Source organism: Triturus cristatus, chromosome 12, assembly GCF_964204655.1.
Source record: "Triturus cristatus chromosome 12, aTriCri1.1, whole genome shotgun sequence".
In the NCBI taxonomy this organism is placed as follows: Eukaryota; Metazoa; Chordata; class Amphibia; order Caudata; family Salamandridae; genus Triturus; species Triturus cristatus.
The window spans coordinates 436,645,702-436,670,256 of NC_140595.1; the positions used below are offsets into that span (position 1 = coordinate 436,645,702).

General features: G+C 43.6%; 1 protein-coding gene across 2 annotated transcripts in view; it reads right to left on the reverse strand.

The window, feature by feature from the left end:
• VSTM2B (V-set and transmembrane domain containing 2B) overlaps positions 1–24,555 on the reverse strand; it is a 185,884-nt gene that overhangs the window by 136,214 nt on the left and 25,115 nt on the right. For both annotated transcript variants that reach the window (XM_085639924.1, XM_085639923.1), the window contains exon 4: positions 23,426–23,798. In XM_085639924.1, the coding sequence (XP_085496050.1) occupies positions 23,426–23,798 (373 nt within the window). The remainder of the gene's footprint in view (positions 1–23,425; positions 23,799–24,555) is intronic.

Consider the following 24,555-nt stretch of genomic DNA (forward strand, 5'->3'; position numbering starts at 1 on the left):
TTTTAAAATCTGACTTAAACATTAAACTGATTCTAACATCTTTTTGCAACAAATATCTAACTGTGTTCAATTTTGCACAATAGAATATTTATGATTCAAAACATCCTAACTCTTTCATAAGAAAGAAAACCACTCAAACAAATGACTATTCATCAAAATAATGGTTGTAAAAATGAGGCATGGATCTCTCTTTTAATTCTACTTACCACTTTCTACACTTTAATGGATTTGATAGTCTAAATAAAGTATTTTCTTATCACTAACAAATGAAGTAATTTGTGGGAAGGTCATGGCGCAGCCATGTATTATAAGGAATAAACTACCCCCACATATCTAAGCATTTAGCAAGACACCTTGGAGTTCCAAGGCCTTACTAAGAAAATAGTCCTTCAGCCTCACTCTTTTATATGGTTGCCAAACTCCTACGTGACTTGCAATATCCCTGATATGTATGGGTGAGGCTACTTTATGCCATATGTTACTTATTTCCTAGTCGTCATAGAGTTTAGTTTCTTTAATACAAAGTGCTTAATAATTGCCAAAGCATTTGGTAGTTCCTGAAATTTGGTAGACCTACACCTCCATTGTTTTTGGCAAGTGTATGTTTACTTAAAGAAATCCTCGCTTTTTAGGTCTCGCCTGACCCAGCGCATGCGCTGGTCTGGCGAGACTTTTTGAGAGGGCTCCAAAAAGTGCTACCAGGCCAGCCTAGAGCTACAGTGCATGTGCACGGGCGCGCGCGCCGCGCTTTACCGCGATTACTTTCCCTTTTGCGGCTGCACGGCGGCTTGGCATAGCCTATAGGTCTCGCTTTTGGGACCTTATAAGTATTTAGTTATGCAATTGTTGCATGGCTAAACACTTGTAAGGTCCCAAAAGCGAGACCTATTGGCTATGCGAATGCATGTTTCCCTTGTCATAAAAATGTACTGATGTCTCCAAGAGCATCATACGGAGCATACTAACAAGATAATTTATGAGGGCCGATATCATCATTTTGACCGTTTCTATTCTACCCCACCAGGATAGGAATTTGGGTGACTATACCTCTAATAGGTCTAAGTTTTTTTATGGATAATAGTTTCGTTTTCCTCAAGTATGGTGATAAGATCGCTGGAGAATTCTATGCTTAGGTATTTGATTGTGCCTGACTGCCATGTACGTCCTGAGTCTCCCAAGATCTCCTTAGATCTGCATAAATTAAGTAATCTAGCCTTTGTCTTATCCTTATTGAGGGTGCAGCCTAAATTTTCTGCATAGTCATAAATTGATTTCATAAGGGCCGGGATAGCTAGGACCGCTTCCTTGGATACCACCAATATATCATCTGCATAGGCAGCGAAACGTGATTACTACCGGGCTAAACCCAAACCCAAACGTGATTACTACCGGACTAAAGTGCAGACCCCCCCAGCAAGAATGTAAGCACCCCAACTAGGACTGAGCAATGGTTAATACTATACTACATGCTCTTACCAAAGATACAATGGATATATTTGAACCTTGGTCTCCTCGATCACTACTTAAACCCCTCCAACTGACCTAATGGACACTAGTCTGCAACTGTTAAAACCAGCATGAGTACTCAGAAGTGACTCTGTATTCTATAGTTGGTAGCTCGTGTGAGATATTTGTAATTTTAGCTAGTCAATCACCTAAACATATGTGCTCTTTCCGGTTCGGTTGCTAATTCATACATAGTCACTAAATTAATTTGTAAAACTATCTCACCTACTGCTTTTATCCAATGTGACATTTGATGGACTGCTGTATTCTTATTTCTTTTGCTCGGTGTCCTTATATTTGTTTTGCGTTTGAAAACCAATAAAGGTTATTGAAATAAAAAAGAAAATAATTGCCAAAGTATTGAAAAGACGGAAAGAAAGACCCCAGTAAAAACTCAGGCCTGATTCTCAAAGAAATGCTCTAGAAGAAAGCAATTTGCCCAAAACTTTTAATTTATCCAGGGTCGCATACTTTACCACACCCGATAATTATCAGGAATGGTCAAATTCGCACAGCTCATAATCCCTATGCGAACGTATTTACGCATACATTGTAAAAATTAGGCACACTCATAAACGAGTATGTAATGCTATTAAGAAACAAATGAAAAATACTCTTTCACTGTTGCCTCCCATTCTTCTAGTGCATGCAATAAATTAATGCAGTTCATTCTAAAACATATCTTAGAGTAAAATATAATTATAGTGCCCATTAAAGAGTGGCTTAAACTATTTATTAAAAATGTATAGTACAGAGGATTGATTGCCTTCTAATCCTTTGCTTTCTCTCATTTTTATATGTCATGTAGTCTTCTGCACATCCCTTTTGGCTAGGGGCTCATATTCTCAATAGAAATATTAAAGTTCTTAGAAAAAGAAACAAAGCTCACCCTTCTAAAAAACAGACCAAGAACTGGAAAAATGTGAGTATGCTGCATTTTTAAAATTTAATTCAAATGAGTAACCACTGCAGTAATTAGAAACAGGTAAAGGCAAGAAAGAAAATGTTAGTACATTGAGCTCTCAGCATGCACAGTAGAGACTCTTGTGCTGTGTATCATCAGGTTTGGGCGATTTCCAAATATTCGAGATGAGAATTCCAAAAAGAGCTCTGACATGCTGTGAACAAAATTAAACTGATGCCAAAATCTTGCAAATTAAGGCAGGAAAGAAAAACAACATCGTCTACCGGCTACTAATTCAGACTCAATCACGAGGGCATAAAAAACATGTCAGAATCAGGATTTAACCTGCCGCAGCCACAATTTTCAGCAAACGTGACCCTTCAATTCGTCCCCGAGAGGGTGCTCTAACAGACATTCACTTAGAGCAGCACCTCTGGGAATGCTGGCTCAATCGAGGCTGGGGCACAGCAAATGATAGAGGCTTTCTAGCATGACTGGGACAGAGCCGGTCTGGCCACACTGTGCATCGGGTGTTTCCCCAGGAGGCTGGGGGCAGTTTTTCAGCTGTGGGAGGTGGTTTTGTTACTGAAGGCTGGTGCTGCACTATAGGCCACCAGTAACAAAGTATCAATCAAGCGTTTCCAGCCTCCTGTGGCCAGGCAGTGCTTCCCCAGGGGCTGGCCCGAGAAAACTGCCAGGGCTGCTTTGTGTTTCTAGTCTGACCCTGGACTGGGGACATTGGTCTTCAGTCTTAAAAGGCTATAACTGATGATACAACATTTCAAATACATCTATTGTTATGAATAGAGAGAAAGGAAGACATGTTTGAGCAAATCCTAGAGCTTTCCTGAAGTTAAATTACATTGATTACCTGTTTAGAGGAGATACTTCATTAGTTAAAAGATTAGTTAAACAAACATAACATGTATCTAAATAAATGTATTATTTACAAAAACATACGTATGTTATTTTCATGTAGAGACAGCTTTGTCAGAAACATGAAATGCTTTGCAATAACCACAGAAAGTCATTCACTTCACCCACCTGCAGGGGGGTGGCTCTCCTCTCTTTAAAGTGCAGACAGCAATCATAGAGGGGCTGGAAAGAAGCCACTATGTATTTCACTGAATGCGCTGCCCAGGGGGCAGCACATTCATTGTAATAGGGTGCGGAGTCCCCGTTTGTGCCCGGCGCACCTGTTCAAAGGTTGCCATTTTGCCAACAGAGCAGTACATCCTTTCCAAAATAAAACCCCTGTTGTGAAGTCAATAATTCACTGTCAAAAGATCTTCATTTTGCCACTCTTTGCCTAGTCTGAATCCGTCCTAGCTATGAGGTTCAGTTCCCTTCATCTACTTGGCATACTGCCTACCCAGACTTTTCCACAATACAAATCCCTTGAGCTGATATGAATGTCTTTCTCAGTTCCCATTGCATGACTCTGGGTTTTAGTCTTCCATCAGTTTTTCCAATATTTCCTTCTTCATTTTCTTTCCTTCCCTTCTATTCCACTGAATCCCCTAGAACAGAACTGACATTGTTTCACACTGTCAGTCAGATACTGGGAGGGATAAAGCATTAATAGCCAGTGCACTGTAAGTAATCTGTGTTGTATTCGGGCACCAGTGAATTTAATTTAATTTAATTTATGTATTAACTGTTCGATTAATTAATATCATTACAGTAAAAGAAGGAACATCTATTAAAATAAAACAATTCATAAAACAATTTCACCTTAAACCCCTGCCCATGCCCCAGTCCTTTAGTGACCTTGTCCTTGTGAGGGCTCTCAATTCATTTTTACACGTTCTCACGGCTTTATTTTAGAAATAGTTTAAATCTAGGGCAGAAGAAAAATTTAAACAATTATAAAAAAGGACTTTGGGTAAGGGTGTTAATCATTTAGGGCACCACTGTGGGCCCTTATGCACTGGGGTTATGGGTCGTGGAGAAGGACATCTTCCCACAAATCACACACTACCTTACACGGCCAGTGTGCCAGGCAGGCTCTACCTCCAGCTGAAACCTCTCCTAAGATGAACCAATAAATGTAGTTCTCTACACTCATTGTAGATAAATAGATGGAATGTAGGAGGGTTGTGCAATTTGTGTGATAACATCCAAGTTGCTTCAAACATTGTTACAAGTTAACCATGTTAAACTGTAGCTGGTCAAGGATGCTCAATCCTACTATTGTACTATGTTGAAAGCCCTAATAATGATATAAAGAGGGACTGCAGGCGAAACTGGCCAATCTATTTCCACACTATATGGGAGGCTCCTACCTCTTGTTATCTCAATGGCGTAAGGTATGTATTTGAAGAGTTTGTTGATGGAGAAATACCCAAAACTGGGCCCACTGTGTAATCAGAGCTTTGATCCATCATACGATTATCTCAGCCATATGTAAATTTAATAGATCTAAAATTACACCACGCTGCCTAGAAAGGCAAATAGTAGACACGTGGGACACCTAGGGGTTGATTTAGGCATAACAGATGCTGACATCCAAGTGTGTCTACTTTAGTAAACCCAGGCTGGACCCACTGTTTCTCAGTTCAAGCCTTGAAATGAGAGATAACATGGACTTCTGCAGGACTGTAGATGACAATTGGAGATGGCATCTCTTGGACAAGCCTTCAGCCTTCTGTGGACCCTCATTCTTGAGCCCAAACTTGCCTTAAACTAAGGAATCTAAGAATCCTGGAACAAAGGAAGTATGATACATACTGGAGAAATCACAGTTAGCTGGTGGAGTACTGGGATAACGTATCAGACCTGCTGCCTAGTTGGAAGGTACTCCCTGCAGATATCCTGAAGTGGGATGGTCTGGATCCAATTCCAAAACACAGAACGAAGGAAAAACTACTTGAAAACGGATTTTACCAGCTGACTTAAACTCCTGTGGAATCCAAGGCGGAATGGAGTCAGCCTCTGTGCAAAGATTTGCTAATTCTGCAAAGTCTAGAGGTCACAATGTTGACTGGGTCAAGTCCAATCATCTAGGCAGCCAGGTACACTTGCCAGCCAGCTTTGGTTTTCTGAGTTGAATTTTACATTTTGAAAGGTTAGTGATTATTTCTCCAACTTTGTATCAAAAGTTCATTTCCCCATTTTACCTAAAGTATAGTGAATTTTTTTATGCTTCACTCAGTAAGCACTGAGACTGAATTGTGTTCTCCATAGCCCTTTTAAAGCAGGCCTCCTCACTAGGGTAGCAACTATCAACCAGGCTTTTCGAATCGTGTCCTCTTTTCACAAACAAAATTGAGCCTATTCCTAGTGCAATATACCTTAAAAATTAAAGTCCTTTCCTTGAAATATGGTCTTTTAGATAAAGTGCCCGAACGGTCTATCCTAGGGAAGAAGCCATATTTGTTTGTCTTGACCCAGTCTTGCTTGAACAGTTTAATGAGTTCATATTCAATTTTCAGGCTCATCACAGGATATCTGTCTTGCATTTTTAAGGTCCAAGCACTAACTATGGAACTCACGAACGGTATCAATCTCTCCTTGCAGTTGGAGTGGTCGCTAGTGCACTACAGATCTCAAGTGTTACCCGCTCTTTAAAACACTATCCACAGACTCGGGAGATCTAGCACCTGATTTACCATCGGCCCTTAGGTAACAAGTTGGTGGAAAGGAATTGATATCATGGGTCCTGTTCATGCCGAGTTAAAGCAGCTCAAGAATACAGTTCCTCTGGTTGCAACCATAGGGAAGATTACATTAGAAGATTGATTGTGATGTTGGTGGAGCATATTGTAATAGGTTTTTTGGCTGCTTGTGATGCCGTTCGCTCTGCAGCACTCCTTACATGACTTCACTTGGCTGTGATCGGTGAGCAAGCACTAGACTCGATTTGCTCCTATCTGTTGGAGAGAACTAGGACTGTAGCACTGCCCTCGTTTAACTCACTAGAGCAGAGACTGATGTGCAAATTCCCACACAAGAGGGAATCCTTGTCAGCATTTATGTGGAGACACTACTAAATACATTTTCACTGGGATATCACTCAGTATTTTTCAGATTGACGCCTAACGCAGTAGAGAGCTTCAATTTACAGCATGCTTATGAGACATTGATAAATGAAAGCGTAAGAACCATCTAAACATGTCTCCAACTAAAACCCAAATCATAGGCACCTGAATACCCTCACGGGTGATAAGCTGTGCCATGCAAATCTACTTAACCTAACCTAACAAAACATAACTAACATAACATAACATAGTTGCCTTGACTATGCGAAAGTGAATAGTTTTCTGGAACTGAGGGTGTCTGTCCTATATCAATTTTATAGTGAGGAACATAAGAGTGAAAACTGCTGGTGAGCTGTCACTGGAGTCACACATTGCCATTGTGGTAAGAGCTCTGGGCCAGATGTACAACCATTGGGAATGCTGATTATCTTTGAAACACAATTAGGAAATAGATATTCCTACCACATGAAGTACTTTTATTCCCAAATAACAATTTCCAGTAGGTCGCAAATCGACATACCTCAAGAATATTAATAAGGTTGTTTGCAATTTGAGACCCATTAGGAATCGCAGCCAGAACAGGGATGGTGGACTACTGCGGTCAGCAGGCCATCATGTCTGTGATTGCTTTTTAGTAAACCAATCTTTTTTTTTTTTAAAGCAACCCGTTTTCCTTAAAGAAAAATGGGATGAGTTTAAAAAGAAAAAAATGAAACTTTGAAGTGGGACCACTGCTTGCTCTTAAAAAACATTTTACTAACATTCTCAAATGGAACCCCTTTCCGTTTGAGAATGTGTTACCACCACTTTTAAACTGTTGGTAAAGTATTGCTGTTTTGCGAACAGAATTAAATTGCAAAATAGTAATACATACAAACCAATTCTGTATCTAGAAGGGACGCCGAAAATACGCCCCTTCCAAATTCCAAATCGTAAATACAAATTACTGAATTGCATTTTGTACATTTGAAGAAGCATTTTATCCGGTCGCAAATGGTCCAAATCGGGCACTTTGCGACCTTAACAAGCATTTGCAATGCAATAGGTCAGCATTTGTGAAAGTTAGAGCTCTTGGCGGTAAAAATCACTATTTTTTTTATTTGCAGTGGCGTGATCACATTTGCATGGCGCTATTGCCATTCGTATGACCTTGTGGTGCTGGAGAACCCGAAAATGGGAAATAGGTTATGAAGCAGAGGAGACAAGAGTATTATGCGGCTTTAAAAAAAAAATGATAACATCCTGGAAAAAGCAAACACTCATAGGGACTTCAAGATTAAGTTAAAAATGTGAAATTAAAGCAGGAACAACATGATTACCTTAACGCTTTTTCTCTTATTATTCAGAAATCAATGATTGTTTTTGCTTGAAAAGTTAAGGACATGACTACAGGGCCCAGAAGGGACCCGTTTCAATGCCCATTGCTTATATCCTTACAAAACATAAGCAGTATGGTTTAAAAAGACAACATCCCTGAACACACAGCCGCGGTACACGTTCTATAAATTAAAATAAGGAAAAGAGCTGATAAGGATCACATTAAACATGTTCCACTCTATGTATCAACCAGGTATTGCAGTACCTCAAGGAATGGTGTACTTCCTCACCCGGGAAAAACAATGTTCCTCAAAGAAAGATGAGAAAATGAAAGTAGCGCTTCACTAGCAAATTCTGTAAAGTGGCGCTATTGTGTTTGAGTGGGAATAAAACCAATATGACCACTTTGCGACCACCCTGTCTTGCTTTATTTAGATTTTTATTCATTTTTTTGTATTTTGAACCGGTTTTCTCTCTCTGTCCCAAGGCTGCACTTTGGAATAAAAAATTGTCGGAAAAAGACGACATTTGCAGCTAAAGCGATTCTTCCTTTTTTTGGATTCATTTCACAGGGGAACAAATAAAGGAAAGGCGAGGAAAGAGAGAGGAAAAGCCATTTGTTACAGTCACGGTTTTCAACAAGTGTGGAGGAGCAAGACAGACACAGAAAGAGAGGGAATAAGAAGAAAGAGAGAGGGGGCAGCTGCCAGTGATAGAGCAGGAGAATTGAACACTGTGGGGAGGTGGGTGGTGTGAGATGAGTGTGGTGAAGGGGAGGGAGATGGTGTTCATCATATTCAGAATTGGGCCCTTACACCGTGGTGAGGCAGATACATCCATGCGATCAGTTGGATTTATTGTGAGTGGATCAAAGATGTGCATTGTCAGCAAGCATATACAAATAAATAAAACATTCTTGCTTGTCCAAAACTTGAAGTGCAGCAGCCGCAAAGTGGGTGCCATGTTGCTACACAAGCAGAGGGAAAGCAAAAAAAAGAGTGTGCAGGAAGGAACCTACATAAAAAAAGAATAAGACCACACATAACAGGGACAGTCAGTTGGGAGGGTCCGAAACACCAAAAGACGGGACTAATTAGGCATATCCACCAAATAAAAGCAGCCATGTAGGAAGGGCACTAACAGGAGCCAATCGAAAAGATGAGAGGTGGTGGAAGCACATATTCTGGATGCAGCATGCCTTGCAGTACAGTGCATGCGCTACCTAGGCTTGACCTAAAAATGCTTTGTACATCTGTCTCCATATTCTCCTACTTGATAACACTGGAGAAAGCACTTCAACTCTTGAGCTGTCTGCAGTGAGCACAGACCATTTCACCTTTTATTCTAGGAAGGTTAAACTGTTTCACCTACTGAGGCTTGTATGAATGCCATCCTTTACAGCTGCAGCATTTGCAGAATGCCTTAGCATGATTCCTGAAATGGCACAAGTGATAGACTCTCTTGTCTTTGCCAAGTCACACTTGCCCTGCTACACATTCAAGGATGAGCTGATATTAAAACCTTCTACCAAGCCCTGGACACTTGATGTAAAGTTAGAACTGTCCCTTTAAACAAACATTTCAAGTGTGCCTTCGAGTGCCCTGTGTTCCACACATGCTTATAAACGTTAAACATCATGGAACATATGAATACGCGATGATGGCCTGATGATGTATTGACAAAGTTCCCTTCCATTTGATCTCTGGAGAACAGAGGCCTATTGAAAGTCCAGATTACTCAAAGTTCATATATTCCCATTCCCTGCTTGATCAGGGTAACTTCTACCTTTTACTGTCAGCCTGAAGTATGCATTGCATTGAAGTCTCTTCAGACCAGTTATTTGTACTGAATGCACCTTATAAAAGTCTAATAACACAATATTACATAACATAACACAACACAACATAACATAGAATGACATCACATAATATATATATTCCATAGCGCTGTTTTGCTTTTTTGAGGAGGGTGGGAGTGACGTAATCTTTAAGTGAGCTAAACTAAAATTATCTTCTTATCCCCTCTCTCTTTCTCCAAGTATCCTGTTTTGTATGCACCACTCTTATTCCATGCCCTCCCACCCATCCATTACCCGTTTTACATTTCACTTCACTTACTCCTGCCATCCTCCCACCTACACCAGGCAAAAGAGCTCAAATCTTTGATTTCCCTGCAGAGCAACAACCTCTGAACTTGACAGAAATACTTTTGCCGTTGGTCCCCTGTGTCATTTTCCTGTTGCCATGGAGCAGAATTGTTGTCCTTCAAAAATAACAGATGGATTTAATAACTATCAGACTCCTTATATTTTATTAGTAACATTGCGAACAATTCCGAGGCTGGGAGACGCAACCCAACAGCAGTATCGAACCACAAAAGTGAACGATGAGTGAACTGGGATCTGGATGCCACCAGACCTCCACGCAAGACTTGTAGCCAAACCTGCCTCTTACACTTTACAACAAATAAATATTCTTTTTGTACCATTTCTTACCCCACCATCTTAGTTTGCTTTCACATCCTTCCAGCTTCTTTGCAAGTAATTCCATGAACTGCATTTTCATAATCTATTTTACAGATAACTCTAAATACTACCTACTAATTCTCAATAACCAAAGTCAATGCACTGAAATGAATGCTAATGTAAACCTGCATAGGCACCCCAAACATGCCCTATACTTTATGTTAGCCCATGCGGGAGATGATTGAATGAATAGCACTGTGCACCACTCATAGGTTCTTCAACGCATTATCTTGCTCCACTATGTAGGCTATGATGACATGTCCAGCCCTTATCACATGACTCACCAGGTACCACAGAACAGGCAAATCTCACAAATATGAACAAATCCAGCTCCATTGTCACACGTGCACCAATGACTGAATCTAAACTCCAGAGGTGCCACACACAAAGGTCAGGGGTGCTGTGGGGGTCCTTACCCAGACAAATAAACAGATGTGCCTGCAACAGAGTGGAGGCTGCGTACTTTAGTAAACGTCTTTCTCTACTCCCTTGGCGTGTTTTACTGTTTTGTTTTATTTGTTTATGTCAATCATTTAGATTTTTTATTACATCATATTTCCCCCTCATACGTGTATAAAGAGAAGTTGGGTTTCCCTGGGGTACTGGGTCCATGTGCTATAATCTCTCCACCTATGAGTATGACATCATCATAATGTCTATTATTGCATAAATGTATATACATTAAACAGTTTAAAAACAAATCAGAAAAACATAAACATTATCCAATACTCGAGAAACTGTTTGCTAAAAAATAAACATCAACATTAAAATTCTTTTTAAAAAAACAGAAAATGAGAAATAGATCAGAATAGATTTCAGGCTTTTTTGAAACTGTATGCCCATTGGTTCCATACCCAGGTAAAGACATGCTGCATAGCACAAACTACAGCAGGGTACCTGATTACCATAATATCAGCACTATAACTGGCACCCTGGACACCCTTTGCCCATCAAGACAGGTGGAGCCAAGCCTTTTATAAGCTCTCAAAGGTCACAATAGAATAAAACGGGTCACTGTCTCCATGGGTGTCCGTGTGGGAGGGGGACTGAGTGGGCTCTTGCCCACCCCCCTGGATTTTTCACTTGCCCTTAAAAAAAAATCAAGCTCGCGCTGCCGGTATAATACTAGCCGTGCTATCTTGAAATGTTTTTCATTATGCCACTCTACTGAAAATAATTCTGCGGACGCCCACGACGGACTCCTCACTGGTTGAATCAAAGAAGCATTATAAGTGATCAACGCACTCACCTTCTAAGATCCCACTAGAGACCTCAGGGGATACTAAGCAAGTTACAATCTCACCGAGGGACTGTAGATTTCAGAGAAAGGTATTCGTACCTCCTAAGTGTTTATTTCAGTCAGGCAAATGCTTATTTACTCCCTCCAGCTGTGTCAATCTTTCACATTTCTATTCTTTATAGGCTTATTTCGCCCTTGTAACATCAGACACCGTTCTTACATCAATAATTTACAAAGGGCGTGACCTTTCAACATGTACTGAGCAGTGGCTCCCAAAGGCACCACAGCAAGAGCACCCTGACACCATTGTCCAATTGACTTCCCTCACTCACTGCTTTCAGAACGAGGAGTGCCCAAACTTAGCCCTCAGTGTTATTTTAAAAGGAAGATTTTAATGTCCCCTTATTTACCAGTAACCTTTATTACCCCGAATAATGTCCTCCTTGTCCCAGTCATGTCTCCTCCCTCCTCCCCTCTTTTGTTGTGTCTGGTCTTGTTACTGGCAGGCATGGAGGCGGTGAGAGGAGTCTTTATTCTATAACAAATATTAAAATGCTAGCATCTTAGAGGGCCTGTTGGAAGGCAGGACCGTCTCAAATTGTAATGACTGGGACGAGGAGGACCTATGAGGTGGTAATGGCTGCATGGTCCTTCGAAGGAGTGATCCTGAGCTCGGCACTCCAAGCAGTGGTACGTGGATAATCCTATTTGTCTGTCTGAAAACGTGTTCTCTGTGGAGAGTTGGGATTCCTGTAGCCCAACAGCTCCACTGCCTACACACCGGTAGCAACAAACAGGGGTTGATCAGCTTCCCACTCACAGAGAATCGCCGCCCACCCACCCGCAATTAAACATAAAATGGTAATAACGGGAAGTTATTACCATTTTATGTTTCTGCTTCTCGCACTGCGAGAAAGCAGTGGGGCGACGCTCCTCCGCCCTAGTGGAGGAGCCGCCCCTGGGCCACTACCTTTGTCTGTGAGTGTGCCACCAGTACTTCATAACGCTGTTGTAAACAGTGCTAATGCCTACAAGAGATTGGTTCTGGGGAGTGAACATTCTGTTGCACGTTTCATCGCCTTTTCACCCCACTCCCTAACTAACATAGACAACTCATTTGATTTCCATTTTGCATGGTTTTTCGACCCATACCCGTTGACGAGCGGGAAGATGAGAAATTATGAATAAATAACTCTCACATAAATGTTTTAAATATTTAATTTGTTCCGCGCTTCCGCTCCCGACGTGACCGTATGGTGCTCCGGCTCAGTACATTTTTCTTCTTTTCCTAAACACGATGATGGAACTACAATCAAATAATATTTTCATATTTTCTAGATTCGATGTCACATAATATTTTTTGCCTTCCCACATTACAGAATGTGTCTCCCTCACACAATTTAGAAAAAGATTTTCAGATTCAAGGGGCAGATTCTTCACGGGTGGGTGGCTGGCTCTGCTGCCCCAGGTCAAACTGGTCTCACAAGCTCCCCTTCCTCCGTCCACCTGTGATTAGCATCAGGGCTTGACCCATCATAAAACCCTTTCATTCTACACGAACCTCCGGCTAATCTCTTTCACACCTGACTGTTCCTGCTTTATGACTTGTTTCCCAAAACAGGAGATGCTCATGTTTATGGGGGGCCTATTGATATCAAATGTGGGATCTGAACCTTACTGTGTAAATCATTGTAGGCTGGCCGAACTGGAATGTGGGATGGTCATCATGACTCTGCCTTTTTCTTTGTAATGTACAATTGTTTATTACCGTATCATAAAACCAAGGAATGTATGCTTGAGGCAGGGAAAAGCGTATTTAAGATGAAGTCCGTTCCTATGATTTTCAGCAGTCTCCTGAGAACATACACGCTGTTGTACTTCTAGGATACCTGTAATTGGTCTGCAGCCAATAAACGATCTTTGACTTCACCCAGAAGACTCTGTGTTTCTGTAGGTCTGGAACAGGGTGAACCCAGAAGTCATAGGGTGTGTGCCCCTGCACCGCTGGGACTAAAATACCCAGTACTTCAGTTTGGCGCCCAACTCGGGACGATTTCAGCGGTACCAGTCCAAGCCAGAGGTTCGTGAGGAGCTTCGTGTGGAAATTCCGGAGGAAGGCCGCCACTTCATCGACCCCTGCATGTCGACGTGGTCCGAAAGTCTTTTCTGCGAGGTTCTCCGCGTCCCGACGGCTACGAAGGACTGCTGCCCTGATTAATCGACCTGTTTTGGACCCCTGACGAGTTTTGAGAGAGCGAAACAATCGAGAGAGTCTTCTGGTGACGCCATCGATCAGCAATATTCAGTTAAGTATAAGTGGAGCGTCTCCTATTTGTTTTGGTATCCCTCGGGATCGTTTGATTTGGGAATTTTGGAGTTTGCAAACGCCAAAGCCAGAGGACTCGTGTATTCACGAGACTATCGTAATCGATAATCCTTTGAGGTTTGGATCTAGACTAGTGAGCGAAGATGCCTGGTTCTAGAATATTTGGTAGATTGTTTTGTTTGGGTTGTGGAAAAGATTTCCAGCTAGAGGAATCATGTCCGGTTCCTCCGGTTGGAACTCCAACTTATGAGCTCTATGTAAAACATGGCGTAGGCCCCATTGCATATAACGAAGTATGGATCCACTACACCAGAAAAGACGGTGTTTTAAAATGGCCCCAAAATGGTAGTTTCGATACCGATATTTTAGATAATTTGGAGGTTAAATTGTTCAAAAAGAAAGCCCGGCCGGCGATGTTTGATTCTTTCCGCTTATGGCGAAAGGAAGCCAAACAGAAGGAAATTAAGCTAGCGAAAAAGAATAAAAGAGAGAGAGGTATGACAGTAATGCAAGCAGCTGTACAATTCAAAGACAATGAGGAGGAGCAGATGAATGAGCGATTGCATAGGCAGCGTAAGTTAGGGATCGACAAATGTTACCCAGCTTTACCACACTCTAAGCAGAATGAGTCCAAAGAAAAGGAGAAAGATCCCCTGATGTCGCATTTGTTGAGTTCGCCACCCCTGTATGCTCAGAATGCCACGGCACCTCCCCAGCTTGTGAATATGCCACCTCCAGTTAATATACTGCAAGCCTTGCCGCTACCGCCTGCTGCTGCGCAGCCGGCTCTTATCCACATAGCGCAGCCCTCTCAAGGGCCGCCAGTGGTGTTTCCAACTGCCCCCGCACTTTCTGCGACTTTGTCTAATTCAGCAGCTGCCTCCCTTGACACTCTTCCTTGCACCACTCCAGTACCAGTCTCTGCATCCTCTTTTCTCCCCTCTGTTTTTCCCCCTGTTTTCGCTTCAGCTTCTCCTTCAGCGCGACAGCGCTTAGCTAATGTGGTTACTACGTTAATGTCGCCTCTCTTTGAGTCATCCAGTGCGACTCCTGGTTTACAGCGTAAGCAATTACGTAGTCAGTTGCCTAACCCCGATGAGAAGAAGGTAATAGATCGCATGGCGCGTAGGTGGATTGTTTTCCCTTCACTGTATGATGTGGAATCAGTTGTTAACGTTTTCCATCAGTGGGATGCCCCGAAACAGAGATATGTCTTTGAGAAAATGTGCGAAATTCTCTGTGAAGAATTGGAGGATAGTGGTAAAGACCCGAGCCCGCAGGAGTTGTGTAGAGTGAGGTTTGATTTTGGAACTGGTATAATCGTGGATCGTGAGGTGGATAAAGCAGTTGCGGTTGTATTGTCCTTCAGAAATGACGATTGTCAACAGTCATTGTTTGAACCTGATGTCTCTGTGGGAAAGAGGGTAAAAGCACGCCAATATCCGATGTGTGAGGTTCCCCCAGTTTGGAGACCCGCTGATGCAAATGCTAATCCACCTGTCGTAGCACATTTCCAGCGTATTTGGGTACATGTTCCGTGGAAAAGATCTGAGGTGTTAGCACTCAAGCAGTCATTGCCTGATCCCCGTAAAAATCCTACTGGTTATTATAAGGAGTTGTCACAAACTGCAGAATCTTGTGTAATGAATCTGGCCGATGTAGATATGCTGATTGGGAATGTGGTTCCACAGCCTTTGTGGGGATCCATACGTAATACGGATCATGCTGCAGAACTAGGGGACACATGGGCTAACATCATCGCTGCTGATGCTAGACAAACTGGTGGTGCGAAACCTGAGCCTTTGATAGCAGAACTGCCTGGTAGAATCATCACGTATATGAAGACAATAATGCCCGCGATGCGCGTAAATTGGGACAAGCTATCTGCATGCAAGCAGAAGAAAGATGAGACAGTGTCAGACTTCTTCACCAGGTTTGAAGAAACGTTTGTTGACCACAGTGGGCAAGATATGAGTACTGAGGGTGGCCAACGGTTATTTGTGGATAAGTTTGTGCAGAATTTACTTCCTGACCTGTGTAAAAAGTTAAAAGATTCAGAAAGTTCTTGGGCTGTTTCTTCTTCAGCGCAAATACTGGCTACTGCACAGTATTATGAAAACAGAGATAAAGACGAGAAAGATAGAACAGAAAAGAAAACAAAGGAATTAAAGACAAAGGTCCTTTTACAGCAGGCCTATCCGCCACGTGGAGGTCAGAATAATTATAGGCAACCCCAAGGTGTCTATCATCAACCCCAACAATTTCAGAACAATCAGCAAATGAATGGGTATTATCAACCACGTGTCCCTGTAGGTCCCAACCAATGTTCATACTGCAAAGAGGAAGGTCATTTTAAATATAGTTGCCCTAAACTAATGCAGCGGAACGGTAATGCGTGTGGCGCAAGAGGTAGGGGTGGTCAGCAAGCTCCTAGAGGCAGAGGGCGTGGAAATGCTCCCCAGAACGCGCGTCCTCTGCCGCCTCAAAATACTATCAATAGCTTTGACCAGCAAGCTAACACAACTAGTAATACAGCTCAGTACTACACTGATGATTATTATACAGAGGACGGCGATGCAGGAAATAATGATTACTAGGACAGCCGTAGACAGAGAGAGGGAGTGTTTCAGTGCCAGTGGATCAGAGTGGACCGTATGTTGAGGTGACTACAGCAAATGTAACGGAGCCCTTTCTGCTAGACACTGGTGCTGCAAAGAGTTCAATCATGCATTCAAAACTCCCTGGCGCACCTTTGTCTGGCGATATAAATGTTTCAGTAGGTTTTTCTGGCGCCCCAGTTAGGAATCCGATTTCTAGTCCCATGTCACTTTCTATTGGGCCTTGCGAGCTGAAAGCACCCCTGATTCTGACAACAGGTTGTGGTGAGAATTTGCTAGGATTGGATTTGTTGAAAAGATTGCATGCTACACTGTATTGTTCACCGTCAGGAGTACAACTTACATTAGGCAGGAAAGTGATTTCCCCGATGTACTTGTCTAAAAATACAATGCCACCAGAATTGTCATCCCTTCCGGATGCCCTTTGGGCTACAGGTCCCAATGATGTGGGCCTCTTGGAGATACCGCCATACGTGGTAACTTTAAAGGCTAATGTCAGACTGCCACGTGTTCCCCAGTACAAGATCTCTAATGAAGGCCAGAAAGCACTGTTAGACATTGTCGGCGACCTGATTAAGAAGGGTGTGATTGAAGAGACAAGAGGCAACGTTTGCAATAGTCCGATTTTACCTGTCTTAAAACGAACGGACCCCTCACAGCCACCTGTTTACAGATTTGTGATTGATCTTAGAGAGGTTAATAAGATTGTTGTGCCACAGTTTCCAGTTGTTCCTGATATAACTGCCTTGTTAACGATGATTCCAGCCTCTGCTGCATGGTTTTCAGTGATCGATTTAAAGAATGCTTTCTTTAGCATCCCAATTGCAGAAGAGAGCAGAGACATTTTTGGCTTTAGTCTGGGAGGCCGAAGCTTCCGCTTCAAACGCGCTCCCCAGGGCTACTGTGAGAGTCCATCCATATACAGTCAAGCTTTGAAAGCGCAGCTTGATGCACTTGTTTTACCTAGTGGCGCTATTCTGATTCAATACGTGGACGATTTACTAATCGCCGCGGATACTGAACAGATCTGTAAAGAAGCTACATTGTCATTGTTGCGCCATTTGTCTGTTTTCCATCATAAAGTGTCTCTCTCAAAGCTGCAATATTGTCGACAAGAAGTGACCTACTTAGGTCATCTCTTATCGAAGGAGGGAAGGAAACTGACCCCAGAGAGAATTCAAGCCATTGCACAGTTGAGTGTGCCAAGAACACAGAGAGAAGTGCGTGCTTTCTTGGGCATCACTTCATACTGTAGGCATTGGATCCCTAATTTTTCCTTGTTGGCAAAACCTTTGTTAGCCTTAACATGCAAAGACACACCGAATCCTATCCCATGGTCTGAAGAGTGCCAGAAAAGTTTTGTGGAATTACGTAATGCATTGTGTTCAGCACCTGTGTTGGGTACCCCTGACTACAGTAAGCCTTTTACACTGTATGTTCACGAGAAAGATGGATGTGCATTATCAGTGTTAACACAGCCTTTTGGCGACAGACCGCGCCCGTGCGCATATTTTTCATCAACCTTAGACCCTGTAGCGAGGGCATTGCCAAGCTGTCTGAGAGCGACAGCTGCTGCAGCTATGTCTATCCGACAATCTGCTGGTTTGGTAATGGACAACACATTGATCGTTATGGTTCCACATGCTGTAGACACATTATTAAACAGAACCAAGACACAACACTTGACGAGTGCGCGATTATCAGGCTATGAGCTCACACTGTTAGCAAATCACATATACATAAAGAGATGCAATACGCTGAATCCAGCTACGTTATTGCCAAGTCCAGTAGACCTAGATGAGAGTGAGCAACATGACTGTCTGTTCAGAACAGAAGAAGAGACGAAAGGGAGAGTAGATTTAAAAGATACTCCCCTGACTGAGTGTGATGGTACTTTATGGGTGGATGGTTCGTGTTTCAAGCTCCCTAATGGTGACACGACTGCTGCATATGCTATCACGACTTTACACACAGTTGTGGAAACTGCACGAGTGCCACATAATTCGACCCAAGCAGCAGAATTAATCGCCCTCACGAGAGCATGCGTGTTGTCTGAAGGAATGAGAGTGAATATTTACACAGATATCCAGTACGCCTTTGGCGTGGCTCATAATTTTGGGCGTTTGTGGAAAGAGCGTGGGTTCCTGACGTCACATGGAGCTAAAATTCAGAATGGCAAGTTGGTGAATGATCTCCTTGAGTCACTGACCCTACCGTTGCAAGTTGCGATCATGAAATGCAGTGCGCACAGAAAAATCACAGATGATGTTGGACGTGGGAATGCGTTTGCTGATGAGATCGCAAAAGAAACAGCACAGAATGTAAAGACTAGAATGTATGTTGCAAGCCCCGCAAGATGGGTTGACGATGTTGGGATGTGTGAAAACACAATAGAGAGTGTGAAGTCGCTTCAAGCTGAAGCCACAGAGAAAGAGTTAAGCAAGTGGAGAGAAAGTATGGGTAAGTTGGATGAGAATGGTTGTTGGATTGATCTAACAGAACATAGGCGATGGTTGTTACCTGACGCATATGTGCTCCCAGTGGTTACAATGGCACATGGAATGGCACATATCAGTACGAAAGGTATTTGCAAGTTGTTGGCTCCAGTGTGGCAAAATGCTGGAATTCCCAAGTGTGCAGAGAATGTGGTCAAGAATTGCATGGTATGCTTGAAGTACAACCCTGGTAGGGGAACCCCAACTCCAGCTGGTCACTTTGCACCCCCATCATGTCCATTCGAAGTTTTGCAGCTGGACTTTATTCACATGGAAAGATGCAACAACCTGAAATATGTACTGGTGGTTATTTGTGCTTTCTCGAAATGGATAGAGGCTTATCCTCTGAAAGATAACACTGCCTTGTCCACAGCCAAAGCCCTCGTGAAAGAGTTCTTCCCTAGGTTTGGAATGCCAAGAATGGTGTGGTGTGATAATGGAAGTGAGTTTGTGGGTAAAGTGATGAAGAATGTATGTGAAGGTTTAGGCATCCAGCAAAAGTTCCACGCCGCCAATCACCCCCAATCAGCTGGATTAGTAGAACGCTATAACGGCGCTCTAAAGCTCAAGCTGGCCAAAATCCAGGCGAGCACCGGTCTTAAATGGCCTGACGCTCTGCCTTTAGCACTCCTGTCCACCAGAATGACCGTACACTCACGAGTGGGACTTAGTCCTTATGAAGTCATTTTTGGCCGCCCGGCCAATGTATGGGGTGTACCGAGGCCTACGAAATTTAGTGAGATTGAGCATCCAGTACTACTCCATTACCTGTATGATTTGACTGTTAAACTGCGTGTTTTGCACCAACAGGTACATGATACTCTTCCTCAAGCTTCTGAAACTCCTGGACACCCTATCAACCCTGGTACGTGGGTGCTGATCCGAAACTTCCAGCACAAGAGCAACGACGAGCCTCGTTGGATCGGCCCTCACCTTGTGCTTCTATCAACCAGATCAGCGGTGCGAGTAAAGGGGAAGAAACACTGGATCCATGGCACCCACTGCAAAGTAGTCCCCTTGCCTCTGCCATACGACCAGTGGGTCCAGGAGGGTATCGTCGACTCTGAGACAGAGACTGTACCCCGTTTTGTACCATTCAGTGACGCACGCATAAAAGGCACAGCTTCAGACCAAGAGAGTGACAATATTCTGCAAGAAGCTGTGCCACCATCAAATCGACTGAACACCACAGAGCCTGAACTTTTGTTCCAAGACCAAACAGCACCTGGCCGTCTCCGCTATAATTTGAGACCAAGGCCCATGGACAAATAAAGATTTCCTTACTATTTCCTCTTTTGACATTTTTTAACTCTCCCATCTGAAAGACTTTCTTGATTTTTCTTTTTCGAACCACCATCCGGGTTCAGCCGCAGGGTCGCGGTGCCAAGACTTTGGGGTACAGGCCGAAGACGTTAGGTCAACGGTTCTGGTTGGTCTAGGGCGTTTTCCCTGGACTGACAGGCGTACTCCTTAGCAGAAGAATCTCATCCGCCGCGAACGGCCCGTTTAGAGGATGGAGTTTTTTAAGATGGAGAGACCCGTTGAGGAAATGAACTCTAAAGCAAAGATGTGTAAAATTATGAGAAGTAAATGTTTTGTATTTTTGTGCCTTTTTACACTGTGTAGTACAATAATGTTCATCATAGGATTTGTGTTTTTCTCCTCCCAAAAGACCATTGCGCCCACTGTACAGCCTATACCTCTTTCTACTGCCTCCTCTCACTCTTTTCACCCTTTGCCTGAGCACGAACAGACCAGACGATCCGAGTTCGTAAATAACTTGTTTATCCAGCTTTTGCACCAGCACCAACTAGTAATGAATACGACCAATTGCTGGGTGTGTGGGTTAATGCCACATACCATTAACAAGGGTATTCCCTATTTGGTGCTGCCATTTAGTTACAATGGATCGTCATGGGCATTCCAGACCATGTTTCTCTATGCTCTAGATACGTACTCCCCTCGACAACCGCGTTCCATCAGACCTCTCACCAATAATAAGGCTTTGATGAAAGGAGTTGCCGATATGAGCAGAGATATCGATGCATACTCATCCATACCCAAGGAAGAATTGAGACCTTATGTAGGATGGAACGCGACGGGGTATAGTATTAGTCTGGGTGAAAGACAGCGAAAAATCTCATCCCCAATCTGGGTCGTACCCCACATGGGTCGGTTCTGCTTACAGGGTAATGGTCAGAATCCTAGAGCTCAACTGGGAAGAAGTGACTGTACTGAAACGTACACTTTCCCGTCACAGTTTTCCCCTGCGTTTTTGGCTGCCAAGGGCACATATTTCATCTGCAATGACCGAGCATATACATGGTTGCCCCCTGATTTCTCGGGCACATGTTATATTGCGAACTTGCTACCGCCAACATTCACTGCCGCCTCTGATTATCACAAGACTAGAGTTGTGAGAGGTGTGATTAGTAAGGAGGATACTGCCGGTCAGGAAGCGGGAGACTTCTTCTTGGGTTTCCTGCCGTTTTGGGGACCTATGGTGAATAGTAGGAACCTGAGACAACTGACACGTGTGGTTGAATCCACTGTTAATGTAACGGCTGGTGCCCTTGGTAATCTGACAGCTGAGCTCCAAGCGGATCGCCTTATGACTTTGCAGAACCGCATGGTTCTAGACGTTATTCTTGCAGACCGTGGTGGGGTATGTAAGGTTATCCAATCCAGTTGTTGCATTTTCATACCAGATAACGCTCCAACAGTCTATCAAGCCATCTCCAAACTCCATAAAATATCTGAATCCATACACGTGGATAAGGGAGATTGGTCACTGGTGGGGTGGTTCTGGGAACTGATATCTGCCTGGGGTTGGAAAGTTCTGATGGTCATTGGAATGATCTTAGCCATTCTTTTTCTGTTCTGTCTGTGCATACAGTGTGCTCCTGCGATATGTGGCCTCTGTGCTACCTTATGTGTAAGGAAACCTGTATCGAGGGACGAGCTAAGTAATAGGATGATGCTACAGCAACATCTCCATGACTTCGTGAACATTGACCTAGACTCGGATTAGGATGAGTATAGTGATTGCCTATGTAAGGGCAAAAGGAGGGTCTGTCGTACTTTAATATTCGGGACCGCGTAGGGGACAGGGTCCTACCCCCGTCTATCTTGGTATCAGCAAACCGCAAATGGTTAATGCGGCATGCACGAGTGCTTTATATATCATTCTAGCTATGAATGCACTGTGTACACGTTGTTTCACGTTACTACGCGGGTTCCATTTTGGAAGCGGTGGCCATCTTGTCATTGCCCTCACATAGGCTATAATGGAGCAAATACGGGCCTCACAGTACATGTGCTTTCCTTTGACTTCTCTGTGACCTGGGCAGCTGGCTCTGCTGCCCCAGGTCAAACTGGTCTCACGAGCTCCCCTTCCTCCGTCCACCTGTGATTAGCATCAGGGCTTGACCCATCATAAAACCCTTTCATTCTACACGAACCTCCGGCTAATCTCTTTCACACCTGACTGTTCCTGCTTTATGACTTGTTTCCCAAAACAGGAGATGCTCATGTTTATGGGGGGCCTATTGATATCAAATGTGGGATCTGAACCTTACTGTGTAAATCATTGTAGGCTGGCCGAACTGGAATGTGGGATGGTCATCATGACTCTGCCTTTTTCTTTGTAATGTACACTTGTTTATTACCGTATCATAAAACCGAGGAATGTATGCTTGAGGCAGGGAAAAGCGTATTTAAGATGAAGTCCGTTCCTATGATTTTCAGCAGTCTCCTGAGAACATACACGCTGTTGTACTTCTAGGATACCTGTAATTGGTCTGCAGCCAATAAACGATCTTTGACTTCACCCAGAAGACTCTGTGTTTCTGTAGGTCTGGAACAGGGTGAACCCAGAAGTCATAGGGTGTGTGCCCCTGCACCGCTGGGACTAAAATACCCAGTACTTCACTGGCAGGGTATGGGTGGTGCATGCTGCAGTGGCCTTCCAAGAAGTGCCCTTGCACTTTATTATTTTATTTTTTTACAAATTAGGCACTGGTACAGCTCATTCTACGCGTTTCCGAGCAATGCTGTCTGCAGTTCAAGCACTAAACTAGGAACATGCGTCATATCTTACAACGACAGCACCCAATGAAAGTAAGGCGTCAATTAATCAGTAAAAATAAGGGTAGTTTAAAGCTACTATTCCAGTAGCACCACCATTATCATAACATTTTAGGTTGCCCTTTTCAGGTTCAAGTTGCAATGTTTAGAAATTGGCTACATGTTACGACATAAAGAAACAACAAAGTGTTAAACTAAGATGAGTACTTGTAATTTAGTTGCAAATTTCGATATTCGTGGACTCAAATATTAGGTCTTTTCAGTCACTAAGCCTTGACTGACAGGAGCGGAGATACATTTCTGAAATAGGCATGGCAAAGATGCTTGCGGAAAAAACAGACACATTGGCGCTCCCAGAATCTGTTGCTACCGCTGCATTACTCAAATGTTGCCAGCAGATGGCAATGCAACACCGCGTTCTGAACTCACCTGAGCCGTGCTGATGCCGCAGGATGGCTGACTTTCCTGGTGCAGGGGAAGCGGAGGAGGCGGCGACAGCCGTGCTAGAGGCGTCTCTCGGAGGACCGGGTCGCTTCCCGTCCCTCGCAGGCTCCGGGGTGGCTCTAGCGCCTCCGCTGGCACGGCGTGGCCCGCTGCTCTGGATGTGCGAGACGGCCTCGGCGGCCTGCATGTCCGGCGGGGAGAAGCGGCCGAGCACCCGCAGCATGGCCTGCGCCTTGTGCTCCTGCGTCTCGTCGTCGCTGTAGTCTGCCACCCGGCACTCGTACACCCCCTCATCCTGCCGCCGCACCCCCGAGAGCCGCAGCCGGTGGGAGATATCATTGCCCTGGACTCGCACCGTCTGCGGAGACAAGGGCTGTGTTATTTCTTCGTTCATGTGGATACAGACAAGCTACACTTATCACACACCTCCATGCCACAGGCCTTGCACACTATTTTATCCCCGTTTTTCAGTCACACTCACGGCTACATTTAGGGCCACTGGAATTATGCGGCAGGTGAGGCCCAGAATATGCAGCAGGATTGAGTAAATTATGCGGCGTAATGCGGAACATTTTGTGATAGTATTACCTCTTTACTTTCTAATTTTTATACACGTTAACACTGTTTGGATGGACATGGGTTGCAACTCATTAGTATCAGGTGAATACCCACATATAGCCATAAGCTACAGAAAGGTGACCATTCAACCTTTTCAAAGGGAGTTCAACTGCGCTGCAACACGCATTGCTGGATTTTTTATAACTTTTGAGGGGTTTGAGCAAAAAGCATTTTTTTTAAATCAGCAGATTGTGCAGCAGATGAGGGACTATGTGGCAAATCCACAATTAAGGGGAAAATGCGGCAGCCGCACAATCGCATAATTCCAGACGCTGGCTTTACTGTTAGTACTGGATTCATCAAAATGTCAACCTCTTATCACCCCATTCAAGATTCAGAAAGCTAAGATATTTCCGCACTGGGGCACTCGCAACATTTAATACCACACCCACACAGTGTTGTTTGTAGGCACACTCCTCTAACTGCCGCCTTCCAATTTATGAGAAGACCTACTGTTTTTTTTTAGAACACTCAAATCTCACAAGGAAGCCCTAGAG